Here is a 17,119-nt window from a genome sequence, read left to right as displayed (position 1 = left end):
ATATCCATCCCACATGACCCAGATCACATGCTTAGCCCTTCTTAAGGGGGATGACCTCATACAAAAGAGCCCGGAAGGTCAGGATGGCCGCCTTGGGAGGGAAGATATCGACGTCTTCTGCCTCCCACACAGATGAGAGATTCTTGACTTGCTACTTCCTATGGTTGTTATGGATGGGATGCCCATCTAGTATGCTGCTGATACTCCAAGCGATCTTTCGTCATGGCTACCTCTCTAGATAGCCCCGCGCCAGTGCTGCCTGGTCGAGCACTGGGGTTCCTAAGTATGTACAGCTTGTCCCCTACTATCTAACTGGCCGAGCTCTAGTTAACATTCTTACAGCTCTCGGAGCATCTCTACACCATGTTGTTACCCGTCTCAAGTCTCTTCCTGAGATATACACAGCACTAGAGCTGATCTACGACTCCTCCCGGCCTCTGCAAGAACCTGTCATATTACGACTGCCAGAGAACGGTCTACGGCTACGATTTGATGGGCCTGACCAAAGACTACGCCTGATTGAAGTCCTGGATTTTAGCAAAATCGCCCTTGTCTACAAGACTCAGGATGTAGCAAAGGCTTCAAAGTCACCCTCCGATCCGCCGGCCTCTGGCCCTGGATTTCGCCATATATACAACAGATTGTTTGGACCTACTTATCCAGGCGAATATATCCCTCCCGCGGCGGGGGGACTACAGGGTACCTATGTCTTATCCTATCCGGGAGTCGCATTCTCCTTCACCTTACTCCACAGTGCGTGGTCGGAAAAGCGGGATTTTGTATCCCTCATGTCTTCTTCGGCTGCTTCCTTTGCTACCTCGATGGCAATATTCCAAGGTTCGTCTTGGGCTGATGGCCAGAGCAATCTGTTTACCCGTCAACCACAGTACCCACGATCGAGCGCGTTAATGGGGAAAAATAAGGAATCAGTTGCGGACGAAGTGGAGCTTGTCAAGGTACATGAGGGTGGGCACATCGAGCTTATAAGACGGTCGAGCAATCCTTTCTGGATTACTCTTGGTGAAACGACCCCTCAAGATCTTATTACGGAGCTGGGACCCCCGGATGCGATCTATCGAAAGAGTGATAGTCGGATTCTGATTCACGGTGAAGGGGAAAAACATTTACAGGGGGCAACAAATGGTGGAGGCAACTTACCAACTCCTCCTACTGATTCCTCAGACATTGATCCACATTTTGATAGTGCCTTAACGGATGAATCAGAAGAGGATTCAGGTCCAAGAGCACACCATGAATCGGGTACACTGCCCAGTGACTGCTTCTATAACTATTTCAGTCACGGTTTTGATGTTTTAGTTGCCCCGTCTTCATCTGGCCGCTCTCCCGGATCCCCCACAAGAGAATCCTATACAACTGGGGGTACGCAGGAACTTGTTACCACCAAATTAGTGCTACATGGCAACGTGCCAGGTTCATATCCGTTTAACCGACACAGACGATGTCGATGGGTATTGCACGTTGGCTCTAGCCAGGAATTCATCACTTCCGAAACGCCATACGAGGATGTATCTTCAGTACTCAAAGAACGATGGCGAGGTAGCTATTCTAGCCCTGCAGAGGAAGCTTCATTCCAGAGGGGGATGGTATTGAATCGTGGCTGGGGTGAGACACCCGGTAGCAGCGTTGAATTTCTAGGCAGCTGGGAAGAAAACCCCTCCGCTAGGGGTAAACCAGGCTCCGGCCCTGGAATGTCTAGTTCACTGGGAAATACTGAACTATATGGCTTCCCTGGTTTGCTTTTTGAAGTTCTCAAGAATGGGTCTATCAACTGTTTGACCGTGTATTAACTTAGCCTCTTCTGTGATGATTTTGTTCATATGGCGCTTCTCCGGGTAAGGACAGGACGGGGCAGGCGTTTATATAACCCATTTAGTACGGATATTGTAGAGAACTCTTCATCTACTTTGGACGTTGACTTTGATTAACTAAAGGGGAGAAATCAATATTTTCAACATTTTTAGCTATAAAGCTTGTATTGTACACTGAGTTACGGTATTGTCACATAAAGCATGCTTCTATTGGCTGAAACTTAATATTGGTAGTTATAGTCAAACGTCTGTGACTCCGGTATATTTTTTTAATCAGCTTTCTCTCCTTCCAGTTATAATCAGCAACTCCAACAGCGAGAAGAGATGCAACAAGGGGAGCATGCCGGGGCTGTCGCGATCTCTCGCTCGATCTTGGTCATCGACGCTAAAGCTTCCCAAATCCACGTTCCCTCCGCGAATAGCATTAGCTGACCAGGCAAAATATCTCAAACGATGCAGCGATGACCTTTACAGCTGGCAGCAGCGCAACAGACCTGCAACGGCTAGCTTCACACTCCACGACGGGCCTCCGTATGCCAATGGCGAATTACATATTGGACATGCCCTGAATAAGATCTTGAAGGATATAATTTGTCGCGTTCAATTGGCAAAAGGGAAGAGAGTACAATATGTGCCTGGCTGGGACTGCCATGGTTTACCAATTGAGCTGAAAGCGCTTCAAGGCCAAAAGGAATTAGGTGACTTGAGATCAGCCGGAAGAGATGGAGCGGCACAGATCCGGTCTGCCGCGCGACAGCTCGCAGAAAAGACCGTTTCTCAGCAGATGGAAGGGTTTCGAAAATGGGCAATCATGGGAGATTGGGATAATGCTTATACCACGATGAACAAGGACTTCGAGCGTAGACAACTGGGCGTATTTTTGGAAATGGTTGAAAAGGGACTCATTTACCGGAGATACAAGCCAGTGTACTGGTCTCCCTCGTCCGGCACTGCCCTTGCTGAGGCAGAGCTAGAGTATAAGGAAGATCATGTCTCAACCGCAGCTTTGGTTAAGTTTGCTCTGGAAAATCTACCAGCTCGGATCCGGGAAAATTCTCTGCTTTCCAATAGTGATATATCTGCCGTAATTTGGACAACGACACCGTGGACACTCCCCGCAAATGCTGCCTTGGCTGTTAGCCCTACCCTTGAATACACCATTGTGGATTCTGCCCATCATGGCAAGCTCCTAGTGGCGCAGTCTCGGTTACAATACCTTCAGGAACTACTCGACGATAATCTTAAGGTTATTGTGCCTGCTATTCTAGGTTCCGAATTGTTAGATTCCACCTACCGTCCTCATTTCAAAGGCCCTGAAGCTGAGAGTCAACGAATAATTGCTGCAGACTTTGTGACAGCTGATGCTGGGTCCGGAATTGTTCACTGCGCACCAGGCCATGGTATGGAAGACTACGAAACGTGCCTCGCTCTCGGGATTCCAGCGTATGCGCCTGTTGATGGTGAGGGTCGGTTTACCCAAGCTACTATGCCAACACAGCCTGATCTTTTAACGGGAAAAGCGGTCCTTGGAGATGGCAATATTGCAGTTATTAAGTATCTCTCGGAAAAAGGTATATTGATGCACAAACATGCTTATAAGCATAAATACCCCTACGATTGGCGATCGAAACTTCCTGTCATCATTCGCGCTACAGAGCAGTGGTTTGCTGATGTAGGCGATATCCGGGGAGAAGCCATCCAAGCCTTGCAATCTGTCCAATTTATCCCACCGAGTGGAAAATCAAGACTAGAAACTTTCGTCAAAAACCGAAGTGAATGGTGTATTTCTCGCCAAAGAGCTTGGGGTGTTCCTATACCGGCATTATATCACCGCACCACTGGCGAAGCTATCCTCACAAAGGAAAGCGTTTCCCATATTATGAAAATAATCGAGGAACGAGGCATAGATGCCTGGTGGACCGATGATGAATTTGACCAAGCGTGGTTCCCACCTTCCCTTCGCAATTCAAGTTCACCGCAATATAAGCGAGGGACAGACACCATGGACGTCTGGTTTGATAGCGGCACTAGCTGGGCTCAACTAAAGGATGATAGCCCTGACAAAGCCCCTGCTGACGTGTACCTTGAAGGAAGCGACCAACATCGTGGTTGGTTCCAGTCCAGTCTCTTGACATATATATCTCATCAACTCTCCCAGGGTGGTAACTCTGGGTTTAAAGCTCCATTCAAAACACTAATCACACACGGGTTTACACTTGACCAACATGGTCGTAAGATGAGCAAATCGATCGGAAATACGATACAGCCAGACGAAATCATGGGCGGCACACTGCTCTCACCACTTAAGCCCAAGAAGGTAAAAGGAAAGGGACCGAAACCAAATCTTGAAGTTCCAATATACGATGCGCTTGGCCCAGATGCTCTTCGACTATGGGCTGCTGGAAGCGATTATACGAAAGACGTAGTTATTGGCCAGCAGGTATTAAAAGCAGTGAACATCAGTCTTCATAAATTCCGAGTGACTTTCAAACTCCTTCTCGGTGCGCTTCAGGGATTCGATCCAAAGAATGAAGTTCCATACGAATCCCTATATGCGATTGACAAGATTGCACTGTTACAGCTCCATAACCTTGTCAAGACAAGTCAGGAAGCAATAGACAAAATGGAATTCTTCAAAGCAGTGACCGCAATGAACAAATGGGCCAATCTAGAATTTTCTGCGTTCTATATCGAAGCAATCAAGGATCGATTATATGCGGATTCAGAGAATGGAATAAGTAGACGAGCTGCACAGACGACTCTCTTCCATATATATACGCATATTCAAACCCTTCTTGGGCCCATAGTCCCTTTGCTAGTTGAAGAGACTTGGGAGCATACCCCTGAAAGCATTAAGGAAGTGATGAGGCACCCTTTTCAACGAACCTTGAAGTCCCCTAATATCGAATGGAGAAATGATACTTTGGAATACGAGTACTCCGTTATGGTGGCAGCTAACTCTGCAATAAAGGCTATGCAGGAAACCGCTCGATCTAAGAAGCAAATGGGCTCCTCTTTACAATCATTTGTGCATCTTATTCTACCCAGAAGCTTCACCTTATCTGAGCAATTGCGATCAGAGCTCCCAGACCTCTTTGTCGTATCATCTGTTACCTTAGGGTCGGAAGCCGATCCTAAGCCAAATGATCTTGCACAGGCTGAATGGACGTACCACTCTGAGTTCAAGCTACCAGACGACCAGACTGGAAAAGCTTATGTGTATACTCCAAGCCAAGCCAAATGTCCTCGGTGTTGGCGTTATGCAGTCAAACCTACAGAAACCAAACCAAAAGACGAAGAGGAACTCTGTCATCGCTGTGAGGACGTCGTGCGCGAGATAGACCAGAATGAAGCAGATAAAGCTGCTGCCACTTAAACCTGCCATATCCCTAGTCACTTAAGGCATGTAACATTATAGGAAAAAACCATCTATTTCGCACTTCTACCCCCTTTTTATTCCTGTATTTTACCTCTTGTGTATTACAACTATGCTACATTATACTGAACTTTTACAATCGAGCCAGTTATTTAGAACTTCCAGTTGATACTACAATTCTCGGATGGATCAGTAAATAACCTGTTAGACTTAATTGGTCATGAAATTATTTTGAGGGTGGATTAAATCAGATTCATGTTGTTGAGCAGAAACGCTCAACTAGCTAACTATATGATACCTAATATTCTAAATGGTTGACTTCGACGTCATAAGCACACCTGGATTTGAGAATACGAGGCCTTGTTTCTTACTGGCCAAGTTACATAGGTATATCTTGCAAAGGGTTTAGCAGCAGTAGTCCCTTGTCCAACAATATAACCTCTTACGTCCCAGGATCAAATGAGTGTTGATGCAGTACTACCACAAGATGACCTGGCAGCATCCCTTCATCTTCTCCAAACTCTCCCCAAGCAATCTTTGAGTCCGATTGGCCTCTAATATGTGGCAACGTAAGAGATGACGGCGATGAAGTCATTTCCTGGTTTCTGGAACTCTCATTTTTACCTCCAAGGAGGCGATAGATTTAGACCTTGGAGGTCACTTTAAGAGGGATAGATGCTGCTGCTAACATTCACTACATGGCATCTTATCCTGCACCCCTCTGTCTTTGACCCGTAAAATCGTCTGGATCGATAAACGGCCGCTGAATCAATACTTCATACTAGAAGAAGCCATGCATACTATGGGAGATATCGGGGTTCCTCCCATCAACCCTATCCCGGGTCCAAGTCCTATTATGGAGGAGGCATCTGGAGTTGGCCGACGGTGCTTATGGTAAGATCTATACTTAAGCAGAAGATGAAGACATAAAGCTTTTTCTAACTATGCTTCTTAGGGTTGTTGCAATTTTAATGCTACTTTCGTCTCTTGTTTTCTATGTTCTGGCTGCCAGAGTCCCCGCAGTAAGTCTCTAGCTATCCATTATTGAGAAAGTGCATACTCTAACATATAATTTTAGCAAAAACGTCTTTTCCATATTCTTGTTTCCCTCGTCACCACGATTTCATTCCTCTCATACTTCGCAATGGCTATGGGATACGGAATATCATATAAACATTATACGTACCACGAGCATCGCAAGCACTCGCCGGATACCTTCTTAGATACCTACCGTGAAGTGTACTGGATTCGATATGTCAACTGGATGCTGACAGTTCCATTGATTCTTACCTGCCTTACCTTTCTATCCGGAATCAATGGAGCCAGTTTGCTCGTGGCGATCTCTGCGTCCCTCATTATGTTTGTTTCTGCTCTCGGCAGTGCATTCATGAATCAACACTACCAGTGGGCATGGTACACAATTGCCTGTTTAGCATATTTGACTGTTGTGTATCAAATGGGCTACCAGGGCCGTAAAGCCACGCTGGCCAAAGACCAAAAGGCCCGTAACTTTTACTCTTCCATTGCAATCTTCTCCCTGGTCGTTATGCTTATCTACCCTATGTAAGTCAAAATTCGTTCGATTTTCTTTCGAATAGATGAATAACGAAACATGCAGAATCTGGGGAATCTCCAATAATGCTCGAAAGATGAACATTAATGCAGAGATAATTGCCTATGCTATCCTCGACATCCTGCTTCAAGGTGTTTTCGGTTACTGGCTTCTAGTCTCCCATGACACGATAAGATCCGCGTAAGAAAACCCTAGATATACGGAAATTGGAATATTTATAGTTACTAATATGGCTGTTTAACCAGTGTGGTCACTCTAGATGGCTTCTGGGCAAATGGTGTCAACGGTGAAGGAAATATCCGTGTGGGAGAAAACGGGGACGTATGATTTCTAAAGGATACGACCCTAATAACTGCATCCAGGGAGCTAAAACAAAAATGCACTTTAAGCACCTGGTTCTCCGTTGAAATATGGTTTTGTCAAAGATTGGAATTACCGAGTGGTATCTTGCAAATACGCTGCTAATCTATAATCCATATATACCCCAGTTAATCCGCCAGCGCAAAAGTTTATGGAAAGGCCAATTTTGTTCCAATACCAATATGTGATTTCGGGACTCCCACTATACCTTTTACTTGAAAATTACCAACACCTTACCTCCTCAGCTACAGTGCTTAGTGATTATTTCGCAATCTACTTAAAGTCTGGAAATACATGTCACTTATAGCTATTCTATTTTTGGGTTCTCAGATTAGTTATTAGCCATTAACTCGCCGGATAAACAGTCGGCATTATTAATTGTAGTTTCAAGCCCCCAATTAAGCATCGATTAAAAACATTTAAGCTTCCAAGGTTGTTGAAGTAGGGAAGGGAAAGGAAAAGGCGAGAAAGTCGTGATATTCGTACAGGCGTAAACGACGTCATCGCAGGCTGCTGGGCAACACGTGATCACTCTATTCGAACTTCCAAGGTTCAACCAGCGAGCCAGCAAAGTATTAAGTAACTATTTCTTCGTGGGCTTGCCAGTTGGCTTCCAATCAGGCGTGGAGGCGCCTCCGATCAGCTTGCCAGTTCTTGTGAAATTTCGGATATTGAACGCAGGTCTGTCGTTGTCCGGAAAGCGGTTCGTTTTTTCAACAGCCGCATCCTCTCTGCCGATGCTGGCTTTTCTCCATTGACTGACCTTCTCATTGACAAGCTTGCTCTCATCTGCCTTGTCAGCTGGTTTCTTTCCCTTCTTAGCGATATCCACAAGTTTACTCTTCTCCAGGGCGGGACCGTTGCTCTTCCTCTTCGGAATATCAATGAGTTTAACCTCTCCAGGTTGGACATGTCTAACCTGCATGGCGTACTCTGCCACGGTATTTGGCCAAGACACGACAACTCGATCGGCCATGGATCTTGGGAGAGAAAATCCTGCATCGACACAGTCGTTTTTGAAGTTGATTACTCGGAGGCGATGTGGGTTAAACCACATAAAGAATGGGTCGGCGTCGACAACAAAACCGGTGAGGCTTATCTGAACGACGGGCAGTCGATCAAGGGAACATCCCATTTCCCAAGCTCTAGCCTTTGCATTGCCGATAGCTTCTTTGTCTAAATATTCTCCGACCCCAGCACGTCTGTGCAATTCTCCCTCTCCGGCCTCTCCACTTTGGGGTAGAAAAATACGAGTTAGCTTGTTGTGGCTCCTTCAATTCTACCGTAGAAAGGAAAGAACTATGTTGTCTGTTGTAATCTCATGGTTACAATATCTCACATTGGACATTTAGACACTCACTAGTATACTCCAGAAGCCTCATCCGCAGTGCGGTATGACCAATCTCCCTTGATGGATGGCCAGTCTGCATTGAAAGTACGCCGAATACAAGGCTCCAACGCCATCTCTAACTCGAGTTCTTCGAGGCCAGGGTTAAGCCACACGGCCTGCCAAATATACTTCTGATAAGACCGCGACATTCCAGTCAGTTTGAGCTTTCGAAGGTTTCTGAAATTGCAGAGTGGAGAAAGCTCCTCGACGGGCATGATATCCGAGCGGAATGGGTTATCAAAAGGACCATTCTTCTTCGTCGGCCAAAACAAGTCTAATGCCAGGACTTCACAGTTCTGGTCGAGTGACTGCCACGCAGCACCTCCACGGAAAGAAATGATGGGCTTATCAAAGCCATCTGTGGAGTCATCATCCTCGAATGGTTCGTCAAATGTATCTTCGTACTCCTTCATGTTGTTTTGCTTGCTTGAAAATGCGGCGCGTAGAAGCGCGATGTTGCTACTGAAAGATGACCGAGAAGCTGATCTAGCGGTATTTCCCTTTCTCGAGTTATTCGACTGACCAATCATGAAGACACGGCCTACTGAAGCCAATGGTTTGGATTTGCTAAGGCTGAAGGGGAGACAGCCGATATCAACCACACTGGATCTCCTTTTCTGGCAAGAGGTACCTCCCTTTGGTCGAGTTGGAGGATACACTGACGCGATAGATGCGACTTTTCGACACGGTGGAATAGCTGCTATTCTTGGAACTAAGCAGCAGGCTTGTTAACTTGGTCAAACCTTCTCTCAGCTGGGTGATAGAAATACCTTCTTACCAGGAAAAAAAAGAGAGAGGTATGGAAGTTATCCACTGACTCACCTACTATCATTTGTTTGTGATTGTCTTCATCACTGCCCTCTTGGTTAACAAGACAACAGGCTGCTGGGCAACACACCATAGTGACTGCTTTGCTTTAAGTCCTAGAGCTCTTTCACGATATAGGCCCTTCCGGACCTTTATAATGGCAGATATTATATGTGAAAGGTCAGCTCAAGCTCTTGAACTTGTGGACCTTGTCCGCTGATTGATAATAAGATAATAAGCAAGAAAAGGAGGTATCAAGGCAGAGTGAGAGAAGTCTCATCAAATAAATATCTGCGGGTTTTCCCTTTCTTGTGATACTTGTAATATGAAGGAGTTTTATTTTTGCGCTGTGAGAGCTGCTAAATGTGTTGTTGTTGCTGCCCTGATGAGTCCTGGTACATCTAGACAGGAAGGGATATGTACTTGCATGACAGTCTACCATCTTGGGTCAAACAGGGGGAATGGGTTACCAAAAGAAAGGGACGAGAAGCGTAATAACTTCTTCAAGGTATCATCTGTATTCTCTACTTGAGTATTTGAAATATTTATTCTTCTAGTTTCCTGTCTGCTACCGCTGTTGCATCTAATATATCATGTATTTTCAACATCAAGCATTAAACTCGCCCGCTTTTCCCTTTATTCTCCGAAATATAAATGCAAGGAGTCCCTTTTTGAGAGTTATCGAGATATGAAACGCAGCGGTGTCTTAACTTGCAAATACGCCGGGTTGGATTCGCAGCTTCTCTGCTCCGTTCCTTTGTCAGGCAGTCTGACTGTACATACATGCATGACCCTATGCAGGTCAACGCATTATTTCCCAGGGCCATCCTATAAAAATCACGATTACAGATGCATAATTTGATTCCGTTATCCTATTTGTTAACCTCTAATGTCTCATGATGGCCTCGATCACGTTACTATCTGACTTAAGAGACAGGCTACGGAATAGCATATCTCGTCCATAACATATTCTTGCCAGTCGTTGTGAACATATCATACAAGGGCCTGCGTTAAGCCCGAGATTTCCATTTCAAAGCAATCAAAGTACCGGCGGTTAATCCCTATCAAATGGAAATCATTATCTCATTTGGCTCCTAACAAGCTCGAAAGGAATTTTATCCGCTAACTAAAATAGATAAAGGGACAGGTAAAGAAAATCCTATTTGTTTTACTTTTTTTAGTATCTCTTTCCTTCCCGTAGGACATCACCGAATTCCTCAAGAGGGCTTCGCATGAGTTTGGTCTCCTTCCATAGGTTAGGGGTCAAGTAACCGTATGAGTTACCGACGGCGACGAAGGTAGCCTTGAGGGTGTTCTCAAGGGTCTTGGTAGAACCGGAGGAGGATGTGTAGATATCACTGACACCGGCCAATTGGAGGAATCGCTTAACGGCTGGAGAGGCAACGAGACCGGTACCACGAGGAGCAGGGATCAACTAGAGGATTATATAGTTAGAACATGAACTTATTTATCCCCCTTAACAGCAAGATAAGAGTCTACATACCCTGACAGAGACGGAACCGCACTTTCCACTGGTCTTGGTTGGGAGGGAGTGAGGTTCACCAAGGTTGGAACCCCAGTAACCCCGACGGACAGGGAGAACGCTGAGCTTGGCGATTATGATAGCAGCACGAATAGCAGTAGCAACTTCCTTAGAGGTCTTAATTCCAAGTCCAACATGGCCCTCGGAGTCTCCAATGACAACAATGGCCTTGAAACGGGTTCGTTGACCGGCACGAGTCTGCTTCTGGACTGGCTTGATCTATATCCATGGAACAATATACCCCATTAGCATCACTTTTGAAATAGTTGCATAAAACAGCTCCATAAACTCCCAGCGCATTACGGCCCCAATGTCTAATCGTGCCGTATCCCTTCGGGTTCCTCAAAAAAAAAGAGGCGGGGAAAACTGTGTATATCCGTACCTTCATGACCTCATCCTTGAGCTTTGGAAGGAAGGAATCAACGATCTGGTATTCCTTGATTGGCAAACTGTGGAGGTAGATCTGTTCAATGCTGGTGATCTTTCCGGCCTTAACAAGACGGCCGAGCTTGGTGACGGGTTGCCATTCCTTCTCGTCGCTCTTGGAGCCACGACGTCCGCGACGGCCACCACGGCCACGACCACGATCTCCTCCGCGCGAGCCAAAGCCACCACGTCCTCCTCGTGCAGCGTCAGCCATGATTGTCGGTATCCGAATCGACGGTGTTGTAGGAAGGGAATATAGAGGGTTCGGAGGACTTGAAGGTCGTTGTCGGTTTGCGCTGTCGAAAAGGTCACTCTTTTTTTCTTCCCTTATTTGCTTCAAGTTCGCTTTCGTTCAACCAAAGAAACCCGATGTGGAGCATTACATAATCCCCCTCTAAGCGAGTGACAAGAGAACCCTCTTATCTAGCCCTAAGCCCTAGCTTATGTTCAAAAGAGGAAAAGCGTTAAAGTGGAAATAAGCCCTCAAAGTGCGTCGGCTTTAAAGAGACGATCAAGTGTTAATCGCCGGCGATAAAGCCGAGCCCAGCTCCACCAGGCAAAAAAAGCTCCAGCAAGGCGCAAAGATGAAAGAAGTTGGAGCTGCGATGGCACAGCCTTCATTCCCAGTGAATAACGTCCTCTACAAGACTCGAGAGCGTATGAAGCTTGTCATCCCTTCGCCCATAGGTTGTATGACAAGGCAGGGGATTTCATAATGCTGCGGTGGTGAGCTCCCCCGTACCGCTCTCTCTCTCCGGTCATCGGAGTTCTCCCTTTCTTCCCCCCCCCGGATATTAGATCATCTTCTGATTATCTCACCTTTTTATACAGGTATCAAGCTAAGTTGGCGGCCCGGCCGTTGCTCACACAGAGCATCGGTAGTGCTGTAAGTCTACTCCGATTCTGCTTTCAAGCTACAATTTGTTAATGAAATGTAGGTTCTTTTTGGAACTGGAGATGTTCTAGCGCAACAGCTCGTCGACGGAGTCGGAATCGAGAAACATGATTATGCCCGTACCGGTCGAATGCTTCTTTATGGAGGGGGTATGTTCGTTCCGGTTACGTGCGCTCTACACAATCTTAGATGCTGATGCGTGGTCTTTTAATATAGCAATTTTCGGGCCAGGTGCAACGACTTGGTACAAGTTCATGCAACGGAACATAGTTTTCAGGAACCCTAAACTTACATTGGTTGCTAGAGTGTGTGCAGACCAGACGCTGTTCACTCCAACGCATCTGACCTGCTTCTTATCCTCCATGGCGATCTTGGAAGGAAATGACCCATTGGAGAGGCTACGAACATCATTTGGCACCGCCTACAAGACCAACCTCATGCTCTGGCCATGGGTTCAGGCGGCTAACTTCACGTTTGTGCCATTAGAGCACCGAGTTCTTGTCGTCAACCTCGTCAGCCTTGGTATGTTTTATCTCGGGGGAAGCTGTCTTTATAATAATTCTCTACTAACTACGCACCGTCACTTTCGCAGGCTGGAACTGTATACTCAGTCTTATAAACAGTAAAGGTGAAAAGGATGCCACCTAATCTGTCCATTTTTGTTTTGCGGATTCTGGTTATACTTCCCATGCGGCGAATAGCGTCTTTCTTTCCCCTTTTCTTCGATCTTCTAGAGTCACCATAGACCGGTCCTACGAACTTGTGCCATTTTATATCATAGAATAGCTTAGATATGTACTAATACGATATCCTTCAAGTCATCAAGCTTATCCAAATCTAAATATTAAAGGAGAGTCAGATGCAAACAGTGCAAACTCAACCGCCCAAAGCTTCAAATGAAGATTGAAAAAAATAAAAATAAAAATTTTTGAGAAAGAATCGCGATCTCAACGCCAACATCACAAGTTCCAGACCACAAATTCTGCCTGGAGCAGAGAACAGCTTAACTGCGTTATATCAACCTTGAATCGTCTTTCTCGCCGTGTGGTAGTGCTACGATCGAGCCTTCCTATCGTTCAATCAGTCAGACCTGCAGCTTTCAACCTCACCTCAGTTTTAAACCCGCCGTCCTCTCAACACCCGTCCATAGCACTCCTATATAACGCCCGTATATCGACTGAGTCGTCAGCCCGCCTCCAATCTACCACCGACCCTCCTTTCCTCGTAATATGGCGGCGGAAAATGGAACCAAGCCTGAACAGGCTGTGAACAACGAGAACTCCACCCCAGACGGCACAGAGGCTCAGAACAAGAATGAACAGATTACTGTCTTCCATGACCCCGTCAATTTCAACGTTAAACATCCTCTCATGAACGAATGGACTCTGTGGTTCACAAAACCTCCAAGTGGCAAGGTATGTAATAGAGAGCAGGCGCACCATCCCGGAGTTGCATATCGCATTATCCCTCCCGTCATTGCACGTCTCGAGGAAAATGCTAACCCTATTTACTTCTTTTAGGGAGACAACTGGAATGACCTGCTCAAAGAAGTTGTTACCTTCAACTCAGTCGAAGAATTCTGGGGAATTTATGTAAGTCTAGATTTAATTTCCCAATGAGGGGTACAGTTTTTCACTTGCTATATTGGGCACGATCTCTGACATTTCGCTCGCCTATAACAGAATAATATCGCACCCACCTCTCAACTCAGCTTCAAATCAGATTACCATCTATTCAAAAAGGGTATCAGGCCAGAATGGGAAGATCAACAGAACAAGCACGGCGGCAAATGGTCGTATTCGTTTAAATTCACCAAGGACAGAAACCAAGTCCCGATCGATGAACTCTGGCTCCATGCTCAACTTACAGTAATTGGTGATACTCTTGAAAATGATGGTGACAACGAAGTCATGGGTGTCGTGGTTAACGTGCGCAAGTCCTTTTACAGAATCGGTCTATGGACTAGAACAGTTGGAAAGGCCACTATGGATGGGCGCACGCAAGAGCAAGGACAGAAGATTCTCCTAGCTATCGGTAAACGGTTCAAGGAGGTTCTCAAGTTGAAGGACAATGAGCTCCTGGAGTTCTCTGGTCATACCGAGAGTGCCAATTCAGGAAGCACCCGTGCTAAAGCCAAGTATACGGTCTGAGTAAGGAGCTTTTGATCGTATGAGAAATTCAATTTATCCCAGAAATTAACTCAGTATCGCTAGGTCCAGTTCCTCTCTGGACAATTGTGGTGGGCGTTGGGAGGGAGGTTGCTACATCCTCTCCCATTGGCAAGACTGCGAATACCGGTAGAGATGGATATTTCGCTTTCTCAATTTGCAAAATGGAGTCTAATGAAGTCTCAGCGCGCGCATGATGTTTCCGGCGCAGCTTTATCTTTTCCCCTGGATTCTTTCTTAGGAGCTAGTATTGGGGGCTAACGTGGTTTATTTAACATGTCTTCCGCTTTTACCTTTTAATGTCCTAAGCAGTTATGCTCATTTCCTTTTATTCCAGTCGCAATTTATAAAGTAGTCTCGATTATACATACCCTTTTTGCCGTGTATAACGTTTGATTCCTTAGGCAATATCATACCATGTGTTTTCCAACCCGGTAGTCTTTTTATAGTGTAAGATATCGAGTCATAGCATCACAGTTGCCCTTCTATCAATTATGTACAGAACCCTACCTTGTTTTATCGTACGCAACAAATCACTGATAACCCTATACTGCATCTCCAAAAACTTCTTGCTTAAGGGCTTTTTTGTTTACTATCAAAAATTTAATGATTAGCCCTTATATAGTATAGGAAAAAGTCCAATAATAGTTAGGGGCGTGTTTAACTTACCTTTCCCCATGGCGTTTCTCGGGATCCCGCCGTCAAGTACTCTCATTTCCTGTGGTATTTTATAATCGGATAGTTTCTCCTTTAATGCACGCCGTAAGTCAAGTATGCCCCAAGGTTTCCCCTCACGAGACCCAGTTGCCGAGTGTTTCGAGTCTAGCACCAGTATCGCAGCAACTTTTTGACCCCATTGCTCTGATTGTAAGCCTATAACAGCGGCCTCCAAAACTTGTGGGCTACAAACCCATCAAATTAGCTAGGGATAGGATCGCAGTTGGGAAATCAGTACTTACAGAGTAAGCAGCTCCCGTTCAACCTCTAATGCGCTCACTTTCTCTCCCCCGACCTTAATAATGTCCACACTCTGGCGCCCCTGGATGAAATATAAGGGGCCCTTTGCCCAATTACTCGTGCTCTGTCCAGCGCCATCCACCAGCTTTCGAATAGCCATATCGCCGGTTTTGAACCATCTTCCTTTGCCGTCAGAATCCTCAGTAAAAGACTCTTCCGTAGCATGCTCATTTTGCCAATATTCTTTGAAAATAGTCGGCCCCCGTAATTGGATTTCGCCCACTCTCTCACGTTTATCTTGATCTATCTCTTCTCCAGGACGTATCACTTCTTGCTTGTCCAAATCAAATAATCTGACTTCAACGGATGGGAGTGGCCATCCAACACTCCCATCAACCCTGTCTTCGAACTCTAGCCCACAGCTGAGGGCCATGCCTACTTCAGTCATGCCGTACCGTTCAAGAAGCACGTTGCCTCCACTCAGATTAGCCCATGACCTTTTTATCGGCGTTGGTAATGCAGCAGACCCGGAAATATTTAACCGCAGGTTTTCGGGCAATATGGCTTTCTTGGCGGCATGTTTTATGGTATCAGGGAGTGAATCAAATGTATTTAGTAGGCGGTGATAGATTGTTGGAACAGCTGTGAGGAAGTTTATAGTTTCAGGCGACGAGTTTGTCTTGGAGCAGGAAAAGAATGGTTTGGCGAGCCTCTCCCATACTGTTGTGGGATTGAATGGATATGTAAATTCAATAGACGAACCCGCGAGTAATGGGGCCAAAATGGCATTGACCGTCCCATGAATATGGTGGAGTGGTAGCATGTGAAGTAATCTATCCTCTGGTGAATAAGACCAAGCCTCAACCAAAGACTTTGTCTGCGCTGCTAGCGCAGAGTGGGGGAGGAATACGCCTTTCTAAGGTATATGTCAGTCTGCACTCAATCATAGCTATAATCCAGGTTTCATTCATTACATACTGGACGATTGGTGGTACCTGAAGTATATAGCATCATTCCGCCCTGCGGGCACTGCATATCCCGAAACTCAACCTTTGTTGGAGGTATAGCGCCATCGTTGAGCTTTGGAATATATTCCAAAATGGGAGTTTTCACCAATTCTCCATCTAGCACTTGTTCTGCCTTCTCCCGGTATCTATCTGTCGCTAGCAGCACTTCCGCCTGTGAATTACCCAGTATATATCTTAATTCCGCTGCAGGAAAGTTAGGAGAAAGAGGAAGTGCAATGCCATCAGCGGCCAGTATAGAAAGCAGGGTAACTATATTATTTTTAATAAATCAATGTTAGCCTTTGCGTAATACCAATATTCTTTTTACTCGGGGTTTATCCAGGAGATTCTACAGTACCTACGTAATCGTAGCTGTTTTCTGCCAAAAATGCCACAGGTTTCCCCCGTAAATCAAGGGGCTTTGAGTGCCGTTCACAAATGGTCTCGAGCTTATCTTGAGCTAATGTGACGTCCCCGAGAAGATTTCCATAGCTAAAGGTGCGCCCTGATGCACTATGGACAACGGACGTCGATAGCTGGTCATGAAGGGCTAATGGGCGGAAAAAAGGAAGATTTGGAAGACATGATAATAATCGTATTTGCTGGGCTCGATTGCTCTTCCGTTTAGAGCATAACCTCGCACTATACTGGTGCCATGAATGCTGCTGCGCAACTCGACAATATTGCCGACAGCCAGGTCGCATCATCATGTTTGGAGTAACAAGCAGCTATTTTTTGAAATGATTTCTCCTTCCCATATCACATTAAATTCTCAATTAGAGCAGGTG

The 17,119-nt window shown here is 45.8% G+C and overlaps 7 protein-coding genes across 7 annotated transcripts; 4 read left to right on the top strand and 3 right to left on the bottom strand.

Annotated features, from left to right (window-relative positions):
• Window positions 1-222: 222 nt before the first annotated feature.
• On the top strand, window positions 223-5,205 carry MCYG_02520 (isoleucyl-tRNA synthetase; the record flags this gene model as incomplete). The annotated part of the gene is made up of 3 exons (XM_002849540.1): window positions 223-283; window positions 343-1,752; window positions 2,123-5,205. 3 exons carry the CDS (start codon window positions 223-225, stop codon window positions 5,203-5,205), a joined length of 4,554 nt encoding a protein of 1,517 aa, XP_002849586.1.
• Window positions 5,206-6,061: 856 nt separating this feature from the next.
• On the top strand, window positions 6,062-7,105 carry MCYG_02519 (opsin 1; the record flags this gene model as incomplete). Its single annotated transcript, XM_002849539.1, has 5 exons — window positions 6,062-6,099; window positions 6,161-6,227; window positions 6,284-6,768; window positions 6,824-6,958; window positions 7,024-7,105. 5 exons carry the CDS (start codon window positions 6,062-6,064, stop codon window positions 7,103-7,105), a joined length of 807 nt encoding a protein of 268 aa, XP_002849585.1.
• Window positions 7,106-7,721: 616 nt separating this feature from the next.
• Window positions 7,722-9,429, bottom strand: MCYG_02518 (conserved hypothetical protein; the record flags this gene model as incomplete). The annotated part of the gene is made up of 3 exons (XM_002849538.1): window positions 7,722-8,370; window positions 8,499-9,240; window positions 9,351-9,429. 3 exons carry the CDS (start codon window positions 9,427-9,429, stop codon window positions 7,722-7,724), a joined length of 1,470 nt encoding a protein of 489 aa, XP_002849584.1.
• Window positions 9,430-10,512: 1,083 nt separating this feature from the next.
• Window positions 10,513-11,619, bottom strand: MCYG_02517 (40S ribosomal protein S2; the record flags this gene model as incomplete). Its single annotated transcript, XM_002849537.1, has 3 exons — window positions 10,513-10,770; window positions 10,840-11,097; window positions 11,261-11,619. The coding sequence occupies 3 exons, from the start codon at window positions 11,516-11,518 to the stop codon at window positions 10,513-10,515; spliced, it is 774 nt and encodes a 257-aa protein (XP_002849583.1).
• A 400-nt stretch (window positions 11,620-12,019) lies between these two features.
• On the top strand, window positions 12,020-12,847 carry MCYG_02516 (protein sym1; the record flags this gene model as incomplete). Its single annotated transcript, XM_002849536.1, has 5 exons — window positions 12,020-12,030; window positions 12,136-12,190; window positions 12,243-12,348; window positions 12,431-12,721; window positions 12,792-12,847. The coding sequence occupies 5 exons, from the start codon at window positions 12,020-12,022 to the stop codon at window positions 12,845-12,847; spliced, it is 519 nt and encodes a 172-aa protein (XP_002849582.1).
• A 581-nt stretch (window positions 12,848-13,428) lies between these two features.
• Window positions 13,429-14,349, top strand: MCYG_02515 (eukaryotic translation initiation factor 4E-1; the record flags this gene model as incomplete). The annotated part of the gene is made up of 3 exons (XM_002849535.1): window positions 13,429-13,614; window positions 13,720-13,791; window positions 13,882-14,349. The coding sequence occupies 3 exons, from the start codon at window positions 13,429-13,431 to the stop codon at window positions 14,347-14,349; spliced, it is 726 nt and encodes a 241-aa protein (XP_002849581.1).
• A 563-nt stretch (window positions 14,350-14,912) lies between these two features.
• MCYG_02514 (coenzyme a synthetase) lies at window positions 14,913-17,038 on the bottom strand (the record flags this gene model as incomplete). Its single annotated transcript, XM_002849534.1, has 5 exons — window positions 14,913-14,959; window positions 15,037-15,269; window positions 15,327-16,240; window positions 16,303-16,601; window positions 16,690-17,038. The coding sequence occupies 5 exons, from the start codon at window positions 17,036-17,038 to the stop codon at window positions 14,913-14,915; spliced, it is 1,842 nt and encodes a 613-aa protein (XP_002849580.1).
• Between the last annotated feature and the right edge of the window lie 81 nt (window positions 17,039-17,119).

Source organism: Microsporum canis, genomic scaffold (genome assembly GCF_000151145.1).
Source record: "Microsporum canis CBS 113480 supercont1.2 genomic scaffold, whole genome shotgun sequence".
In the NCBI taxonomy this organism is placed as follows: Eukaryota; Fungi; Ascomycota; class Eurotiomycetes; order Onygenales; family Arthrodermataceae; genus Microsporum; species Microsporum canis.
This window is presented reverse-complemented; position numbering and strand designations above follow the sequence as displayed.